This window comes from Cucurbita pepo, chromosome 11 (assembly GCF_057944985.1).
Source record: "Cucurbita pepo subsp. pepo isolate OVF chromosome 11, ASM5794498v1, whole genome shotgun sequence".
Classification (NCBI taxonomy): domain Eukaryota; kingdom Viridiplantae; phylum Streptophyta; class Magnoliopsida; order Cucurbitales; family Cucurbitaceae; genus Cucurbita; species Cucurbita pepo.
The window spans coordinates 11,024,908-11,034,981 of NC_141808.1; the positions used below are offsets into that span (position 1 = coordinate 11,024,908).

The 10,074-nt window shown below is 34.4% G+C and overlaps 1 protein-coding gene across 1 annotated transcript; it reads right to left on the minus strand.

Annotated features, from left to right (window-relative positions):
- Positions 1-340: 340 nt before the first annotated feature.
- On the minus strand, positions 341-2,940 carry LOC147790264 (uncharacterized). The gene is made up of 2 exons (XM_087128614.1): positions 1,358-2,940; positions 341-1,149 (listed from the first exon to the last, which is right to left on the minus strand). The coding sequence occupies exon 1, from the start codon at positions 2,849-2,851 to the stop codon at positions 1,730-1,732; it is 1,122 nt and encodes a 373-aa protein (XP_086984740.1). The 5' UTR covers positions 2,852-2,940; the 3' UTR covers positions 341-1,149; positions 1,358-1,729.
- Positions 2,941-10,074: the final 7,134 nt, after the last annotated feature.

Sequence of the window (10,074 nt, forward strand, 5' to 3'; positions counted from 1 at the left end):
ATAAGAGATTTTGAAAAAAGATTCAGAGATTCCCTATTGCTATGATTTGGGATGTTTTTCTCTGAGAATTTGATGCATGATGTTTGAGTAAAATTGAAGGTTGAGATTTGGTAGATAGTTTTAGGATCTACCTTTGGAATAGTCTAATTTTGGAGTTGATCTTCAATTCTGGCAACCTGATATTCTTGATTGACTGGTGAGATGGTGAGATTTTCTCCCCTTTTATGTTCATTTGAACTTTCTTCTTGTTTGGTAGAACATTGAAATGGTTTGATTTTCTGAGCTTTCTCAAAAATTCGTTCATAAGAAGATAGATAAGATAAGAGATAGAGTAGAATAATTTTTCTCCGAATTCTTCAATTGATATTCAAGAGAGAGCTATCGGCCGATTGATGCTCTCCTTACATTGGTGAAGTCATTTTATAGACTTTGGATTTGAACGTAAATTTGAAAAACACCAACTAAGAGATAAGATCAAATCTAACAGGACAGGACCCATGCAAGATCTAATTTCCTAAAAGTAAGAAAAGACAAAAACAAACTAATAATTTAAAAGACTAATAATATACAAACACTCATAGTTCACATGTGAGCGTTCACTGTGTGGCTGACAAGTAGTCAATCTTTTTTTTTTTGTCTCTGATAAAGGTGTCAGGTTGTAGATAAGATTTTCTTCAGAATTTTTCATATGACTATGCACCTAAGCTTGCCAACGGACTTACTGCGCTTCCCGCATCTTACCACCTGGAACACAAGGGCTATTCGCTCAGCTAACACATACTCAAAATTCTTCTGAATCTCTCTTATCATCCTCCTTGTTTACACTGTCGTTCTTAAAGATCGTGTAACTCCTCTTCCCTCACAAAAATTGAGAGGTCGGCTCTGATACCATTCCTACGCTTGATGACTTGAGCCCTTACAATTTGATTTTCTCCCCAAAATGTGGCTCTTCACCTCTTGGTCTTCCTTTTCCTTTTATATTGAGAATGAGTTCCCCTTTAGGGCTGAAAAGAAATAAGTAGTACACATAGGATGTTCCTCATTGGGTAGTCAATGACTCAGTTGGACTGCTGACGTGGATTTATCATTTCCATGTCATCCCCCATTTGTTTCCAAATTCGCTACTCCCACGTGGTTTAGCATAAATGTCTGAAATTTTACCACATAACTCAATTAAATATACAATTAAGATCGATTTATGCCAAATCATATTTTTTTCACGTTGGACGGCAATAAACGATTTTACCACATATTTTTTTCCTGAAATAATTATAGGAGAGTAAAGTGAAGAGAAAATCATGAATAAAGTAAACATCATAAAATCAAATGCAAGGTTCATATAACTAATAACACATACAGAAACGTATGGCTTGAAGGACTCGAAGCGGATCCTCCATAAGTGTAGCTTTCGTAGGTAAAGGAGTTACAATTTTCCCAAACTTCAAATCCGATATGCCTGCAATTCAAGGTTGTATAAGGAGGGGAGAAATATAGAAAATGAACAACTAGTACTCTCTTCAGACCTCAATTATCAAGGAAATCTCATATTCAGTCTGTTTTTTTATACATTAAATTGAACATTTCACCTCTTATAATTATTTTATGATAAGAAAGAAAACATGCTTCTAAATCAGGCAGCAAGGTAAATCAAATAGCAAGGTTATAAAAGGTGTGGTAAGAGACTTCCCTTGATTTTAGGCATCATTAGAGGAAGTGTTCTCTTCCTCCTCTACCGCATGCGATGATTCTTTGCGGCTCCACTCTTTAAAAATTTCGTCTGGAAAACTTGGGAATGCTGAATTCTTGGACTTGTTCTTAAGGCTTTATGTATTTCCTCATTCCTCTTTTTGACATAAGACCAATACGCCTTACAACTCCCTTCATTGTTTTCACACCAGCTAAGTAAAGCCTCTTGCAGTTTCAGCAGTTGATCCATATCGTCTGTTGCTCTGCTGTCCCTCCTTTTGCCACTGTTGGCGCCATCCCTATGGGTTTCTATGTAGTCCATCAAATTCCTTACCTCAAGTCTTTCTTCTTCCTCATCAAAAGGGACTACAGCCTCTAGGCACAGCATGGTTATCAGCTGTGGAAAAAACAACCTCCCCACTTTCTTACTTGCACATTTGACAATCTCATCCGCTACAATCTTGCCCACATCGATGCTCAAATTCATTATGATTGCATACACAAGTAAAACTCTGTCAGCTAACAATGTAGTATCATGTGTAGTGGGTAGTAAGTTGGTTTTTACGAAGGCAGCCCAAACTTTCGCTTCGGGGTTGAGGTCTGCTGCTATTATCGTCCTTGCTCCTCCTCTCGAGAGTTGCCACCTTGTTCCTTCTATGGCTACCATCTTCAAGGCCATCTCAAGTTGATGATCATCCGATGGAGCTAGCACCATTTCGTTGAAGGTGGCATACTCAAAAGATTGTAGGTGAAACAGTTGGTTGATGGCTTTAGGGCTCCAATCAACTATTCTTCCTCTTACTAATATTGTGTACCCTTCCACTTGATCAATATGTGCGTAAAAATCCTTCACTATCGGCACTATAGCTTGTTCCCTTTTGTGACAGAACATCTCCCACCCTAGATCGTTGATGGCGTTAAGAAAGGACTCCGGAAATGTAGGGTAAAATGCTGGGAACCTTCTTTCCACCAACACTACTCTTGACTTGAAGAGTTCATACCTGTTGTACGCCTCCTCGTTTGCGAATATTTCTTTTTGTGTTGGGAGGTTCTCCATTTTGTTCTTGCCCTTTTCTTTTCGTTTTGAACTGGTGCCCGTTAGGAAGAGATCTTGATTTACTTCTTGCACTTCATCTTGCTGCACTTCTTCCTTCCCTCGCACCATTTTTTCCCTCTTGTTCTCGGTGCCATGATTATCGGTTGCAAGCTAAAATTTTTTTTTTATCCTTGGTTGCTTGTAAGTGTGAAGGTGAATTGTTATCTCTTGTGGAAGTAGTTTGTATATAACACAAAGGATGACTTCTTGGGGGAGTAATTTTTTTTAAATTATTATTATTTTTTTTTTCCAAAATTTTAAATTTGAAATTATTATTATTTATTTATTTTTTTTTTCCAAAGGAAAATAGGCGGTTGTATGCAGTTACAGCAGTCTGCTGTCAAGAATAAACAACAGTTTGTATTTTTTTTTTTTTTTTTTCTAACAGGAGTTTGATGTCATTTTGACAGCATGTTGTACTTTGGGTAGAACAGCAGTTTGCTGTCAAGTTGACAGTAAGCTGCTGTAATTTATTTATTTATTTTTTTTTAATTTTTTTTATTTTTATTTTTTTTTTTTTTAATTAACACAGCAGTCTGCTGTATTCAATGAATACCGGTTGCCAAAATTTTTTTTAATGCAGCAGATTGCTGTAAATATATATATTTAGTTTTTTCAAAGTTTTCCTTTTTCTTCTTTGATATCAATTGATGTCATCTTTTTGTGTTGGTGTTTTGACTTGAGGTTTCGTGAGAAAGCGCACACAAATTAGATCAAATTCATGCAAATGAGGAAGAACGCGGTACTTCATGGCAGCATACACCGAAAAAGAATAACTTTGACACTAATCACAACTTAGACACTAATCACAACTTAGTATGTACCAAATGTAATTAACCTCCTTACTACTTTGAAATTAGCCTTGTTAACCACATCAGAATCAACCTAATTCATCTTAAAAAAAAAAAAAAAAAAAAAAAAAAAAAAAAAAAAAAAAAAAAAAAAAAAAAAAAAAAAAAAAAAAAAAAAAAAAAAAAGCTTGTTTTGAATCTTTGACTCATTGCAAAGTCTGAGTCCTTTTTCTGTGATGAAGGATGCTATTGACCCGTATGACAAAGTCTCCCAACATATAATTGCTCCATTATACTTTGTCTTAAGACCGTCTTTGATCCTTCTTGAGAAGTGTTTTGGTAGTCCATTGACAAAATTCTCTTTCCAGAATTCCAACGAACTGTCTGTTCTAATAAGAACATTGCAGAAATACATGTCTTTGTACCACCTGAAATCTCCTAAGGTGGGACACTTCAAGTTCATGAGTATTTCGGCGGATCTTTCTTAGTATTTCAAGGGGTCGCCAACGAAGAATTCTATAAGGGTATAAATGAGGGTGTTGACAGGATCCTCTTCCCTTTCATGTTGTACTTCGGTCCTAGTTGATGGACCTTCCTCTTTGTTGATTTTAGTAGTTGGCCTAATGACATAGTGGCTTAATATCTGTTGGCGAGTTGCTTCATCGAGATATTTGTCCCACCAGTCCTTGAGTTGCCCGGTAAATTTGGTCACTAAAACTTGAGCTATTTGATGGTCGGATTTATGGCCCTGTAATTTATACGCGCCTGCGGCCATCATCATTTCATTGACAACATTCATTTGATGGTCGGATTATGGGGCTATAAATGAGAAAATGGTGAATAAGAGTGCAATATTAACTCCAAATGCATATAATTGCTCCGAGTAAGAGTGCAACATTTATTTGATATGACTCTACTTTTAGATAGTTATCACTTTGTCCTCATTCACATGCATCCTAGGAAAATTTCTAAAAGGTCTCCCAACATATAATTGCTCCGAGTAAAGCATGCTTAACCATGTGGTCCTATGATTGAGCTACCATAAAGGAAGGTGCTCCTTGGTTGTATAGGTAGTGACTTTCAAGTTTTTTAAACATTTCTTAGTCATCTTATCCTCACGGTCGCTCTTATAAGGATGTGATCTTAGGTAATTCATGTGCCCATAATTTACTCAGAAGTCACACTTATTCACATAGTATTGTTTTTTCATAAATTACTTTTTCAACCAAATTTAATAAATTCAAAGTAAAATAAATAAATAAATAAAATGGAATTTGAGATAAATTGACAAGAATATTACTTTAAAATCTTTTTTTAATTATTATATGGATAAATATATTTTTGTTCTACTAATTGTAATATTATATATATTACATAAATTTAGTAGTTACTCAATTGATTTTTTGTCTGAACTTTTTTTTTTTATTTTAATCAAACAAATATGTTTTTCTTGACAAACAAAAGGTTAGTTAATATGTAAGGAACGTTGGAAAGAGAAAAATAAAAATAAAATTTAACAAATGTGAAATAGAAGTTTTAGTTGTAAAAAATATACTTAGTTGAAGAACAATCATTCTATTTTGAGTACAAGATCTACTGATTTTGCTACAGCATAGCAATATAGCATAACGTGAGACATCTGATCCCTTCAAAAACTTTTTTTCAGAACATGCCCACTAGTAGATTCATTGACAAAGAGGGGCTCTGTGGTGGACCTCTTGACAACTGCAATGGAGATTCATCGTCTACATCTTTAAGGTAGGTGGAGTTTCTATGGTTCTAAATATGATCATCTTATATTGCATGAGACATCCATTCGAAATGGAGCAAAACAAGGAAAGAAAATCTATGGATTCGGATGTCTATTTCCCAAGATCTAATTGAGGCCACTACTAGTTTTCACGAGATATGTGCTTATGGTGGGACTGTATACAAGGCAGTGATGCATTCTGGACAAGTTATTACTGTCAAGAAGTTAACATCAAAAAGGGAAGGGAGTAACATTGATAATAGGAAAGAACCTGTAAAGTATTTTCAGAGTTTGTATTATATGAGGTAATGGTTATGTTACCCAACTATGTCTTAGATTTTGCATTTATTCTAGGATTCAATAAAGCATCCTCGGTATAGTTTTTGAAAGTAGCTATATTGTTCTTGATTCTCAATCTTGTAAGTTTCTAAGGTTCATAATGATAGTGTTAATATAACACATGCGGAAGCAATTTGGATCTTAGACACTTTAAGAACATTAATTATAGTATATAACTAGCATGTTCATAAGTATTAAAACTTAATTAGTTTAGATACTAACCTTTTGTAGTTGAAACTCTTTTTTCCTCACGAACCGATTTCGAACCACCACTAGTGTCTTCTCCACTATTCTCCGGCCTTAGAACGGAATTGTGGAATCCGGTGAGTGACTAAACTTGGAAAGAATTTTGTATATGTGAAGAGATGTTTGTGAGAGGTCTTTCTCAAGGTTTTTCACCAAGAAGAAGAAGACCTTCCATGTACAATGATCACTCTATTTAAAGAGTGATGTTTGCATGTTCATGCAAATTTGAGATCACCAAATTTTGACCCTTCAAATTCCACTAAAATGTTTGGGATTATGTGGCAAGCATGCATGTTTGAGTTAACCAAATTTTGACACTTAAAATTCCACTCAAATGTTTGGGATTATGTGGCAAGCATGCATGTTTGAGTTAACCAAATTTTGACACTCAAAATTCCACTCAAACTTGTGGGGTTTATTTGGCAAACATGCAAGTTTGGTTAAACCAAATTTTGACACCTCAAAATTCCATGATTTTTCCATTAAATGAAGTCAACATTTTGAGTTTCTTCATTTCAATTCAACAATTAATTTGAATAATGAATTTCAAATTAAAGTAACATTAAATGGTTAATTAAACTATTTAATTAATATTTAATATTAATTCAAATGTCAATCCCAATCAATTCCGACACATAATTCATTAAGATATTTAAATCTTATTTAAATATCTCCGATTCTCTCCTTTTGTTTAATTCGTAAATAAAACAAAAATGCGGTTAAATATATCGTATATATGTAGCGCATATTCCCTAATTTGAATTCGAACACTTCGAACTCACTTGTCACACTGTTATATGGTTTAGTCCGATATGAGCTAGCAGAGGGACCTAATGGACCTATAGATCATGGTCTCCAACGATCCAAGATTAACCGGCTAAACTCATTAACCTTGTTAACCAACATTCGTTAACTACTAGGACACTCCACTATAGCCTAGTAGTTGCACTCCCCTCACTATAGATATATTTCTGTCCATTTGATATAACCATGATTAGTAAGTCGATCCTTCACAGGTTGTTCGTAACTAGAGCTGGGTCAATTTACCGTTTTACCCCTAAAGTTACTTCTTGTTCCTTATGTCTCACTGATCCTCTAATGAACAATTGGTTTGTGGTCCAACTAGTAAACCGAATCTCTCTCAGGCCAATGAGAGGGTGGGGCCCCTTGTTCAAGACCTGAAGTCAGTGCTTAAGGGAACTACCTTTCTTCTATCCCTAAAAGTGGGTAGGAGTGAATTCCATCTTGCACCCCACGTCCCCAGCCATTCACCCAGTCTTACCCCTGAAATGGGAGGCCTATTGAGTCAGCGAACTAGAGCCACTCTCACCCATGCAAATCTAAGGATAATTACGAAGAAACAGGAGTTCATGGTTAGCTCAGGCTTAAAACCGAGTTACCTAGGTTATCGAATGAAAAGAAAATCAGTCTCAACAGTAAACGACATTATAAAGTGAGAGTGGTTTTCTTCATGGTCCGATCTTATGCAATACTCATTGCATAGAACGCCCCCACTCACATGTCTCCACATGTACAATTTAGCGATCACATTGTTTATATCATATACAAAAGTGGGCCGCATCCATAGTGTCCCCAGAACAAGGTACTCAGCCTTATCCCTATACTATAGATCATTTTGACTATATACTTGAACTTGATCCACTCTTATGTCTACACATATAGTTCAAGTAATCATACTATAGCCAGAGTGTTCTTAGTTTATTGGATTCAGATTAATGATCGTAAATTTCACTTTATTCAATAACAATCTTTACTGAATAAACAACAATAATAACTTTATTGAAAATAGAATATGTTTTTGTTTACAAACTATGAGTTTTAGGACATAAAACCCAACACATAATTCCTTGAGGCATAAGTTATAACATGCATTCGTAAACATATGAATACATTGTAATAAGAAACATGGGTTGTTCTAGAAGCTCATACATTCATAATGAATTCTTTAGAGGATTCTAAAAGGGTCTTGACTTTTGTATCTTGAGGTGTTTTCTTTAGGTGTTTCTTTGGTCCTAACTTGCTTTAGGCTCCAAGCTTGCTCTAATCAACTTGAATCATTGAACATAACTCCTTGTCCTTACGAATAGGCCTTAAAAGAAGTAGCAAGTCATTTGGAGCACATATAGACCTTGAATTTAAATTAATCCTAGGGGCATTTTGATAATTTTATCTCTAATTCTTGGTTTTGCTAATCAACGTGTTCCAATAACTTTCAAACATCATCACATCTTCAGACATCACATAATAAGGTCTACCACATAATTTAATAGCATTTGGAGGTCTTTTAGGTCATGAACCATAGTTAGATATCCTCGAGGGTAATATAGTTTTGCACCATTTCTTTGTTTACCTACTTATCCTTTCTTATCCAATGTTAGACCCAATGAATGCAAGAAAAGAAATCAAGAAAAGAAAAGCCATCCATGTAAGACCCAAGTGAACACCCAAAAAATGAAGAAAAGCCATCCATGTAAGACCCAATGAATACAAGAAAAGAAATCAAGAGGATTGATCAAGGACAACAGTCTTAATAATGACCAAGAAGGGATGAAGAATTGTTAGGAAAATTATGGATTGTTTTTTAGAAATATAGTAATAATATATTCTGAACGTGACAAACTACCTAATGACCCTTGAAGATATGGATAATTACGAAACTGCCATTATGACAAGAATCACATGATCAACAGTGACCATCTGCACAAAATCCATCGAATCTCGACTCTTAGCCTATTGAAGCAAAGATCTTAAACAAGGTAAGGGGTTTGACCCATATCGAATCTCGACTCTCAACAGTGACCATCTCGATTCTCATTACTTGTGGATTCATAGACTAGTCGGAGCAAAGAATCCAAGCCCTATATTCTCCACCTTCAAATATCTTAAACAAGGTAAGTGTTTGACCCATTTGTTGAATGACATCTCTTTCATCATCATTACGACCTCCAATAAGATGGAATACATAATTTATATTGAAGTTTTAAAATCATGTAAGATTAAAAGTGTATTGGACATTCAAAGTTATCTATATTATATGTTTAGTCCATGACAAACTTTCAACTTTATATTTATTTGGTCCGTAAACCTAAGACTATGTCGAATAGGTCGCTAAATTTTCATTTTTTTAAGTTCAACATTTTTCAACTTTATATCTATTTGGTCCGTAAACCTAAGACTATGTCGAATAGGTCGCTAAAATTTTCATTTTTTTAAGTTCAACATTTTAGGAGTAAGAAATTGAACTACCTAACTTTTTTATCTTAATTCATACCGTATCTACTAAATTATGCATAGGGTAGTTCATACCTTATTTGCAAACGGTCAAAATGTATGGGTCAAACTACTATAATACGACAGTTTCTCATTAGTGGAAGCATTTGCGGGTCAAACTAAACTGAGTTTATTATGCGAGTATCGCCCATTGGACCACTTGAGAGTCGTAATAATCAAATTCCATTATACAATTGATGTAAGACCATGACACTAATCATGTCAATTTGAACAAGCTTATAAAATGAATTATTTTGATTGGGTGGCTATAAATTCAGTTGATAATTCCATAGTAAATAGATTTGCAAATAAAAATAAGGATATTCTTGGAGACTGCGCCCACATTGAAATCAGACCCATTTTCATCGAAATAATATAGACAAGTAACGTAACATTAAAAGCTAATGAGATGTTTAAATTTTATAACTAATAAAAAAAGAAAGAAAGTTAATTTGGTTTTGTATTCTTGTCATATTTGAGTTTGATTTATGTTCGAAAAAATGATGGGAGATTTCAATAAATGAGGGCAAATAATTCCGATCAAAGTGGAAGAAATTAATAAATAAGTATTTTATGCATTGAAATACCTTAACAAATCATAATAATATAATTCATTAAAACTAATACACCGTATCAAATTTATATCGATTTATTATAATATCATAATCAAAACCCTCCCATTCATGGATATATCGATTTTTTATATTCATTTAGCCGGCCATGTGTAGCAAATATCATACAATTTGGTTTTATAGTTGAACATACAAACACCATGTTCAACCACTAACCACAAACATATTGTATCGTTGCATTTGGTTCTATCTCTATCATCCTTGTATATATCAAAGTAATGCGACCAGTCAGACCACTGGAAG

What these genes read in the sequence shown, in the direction of transcription:
- LOC147790264 (XM_087128614.1), bottom strand. Translation starts at nt 2,851, where the DNA reads ATGGTGCGAGGGAAGGAAGAAGTGCAGCAAGATGAAGTGCAAGAAGTA.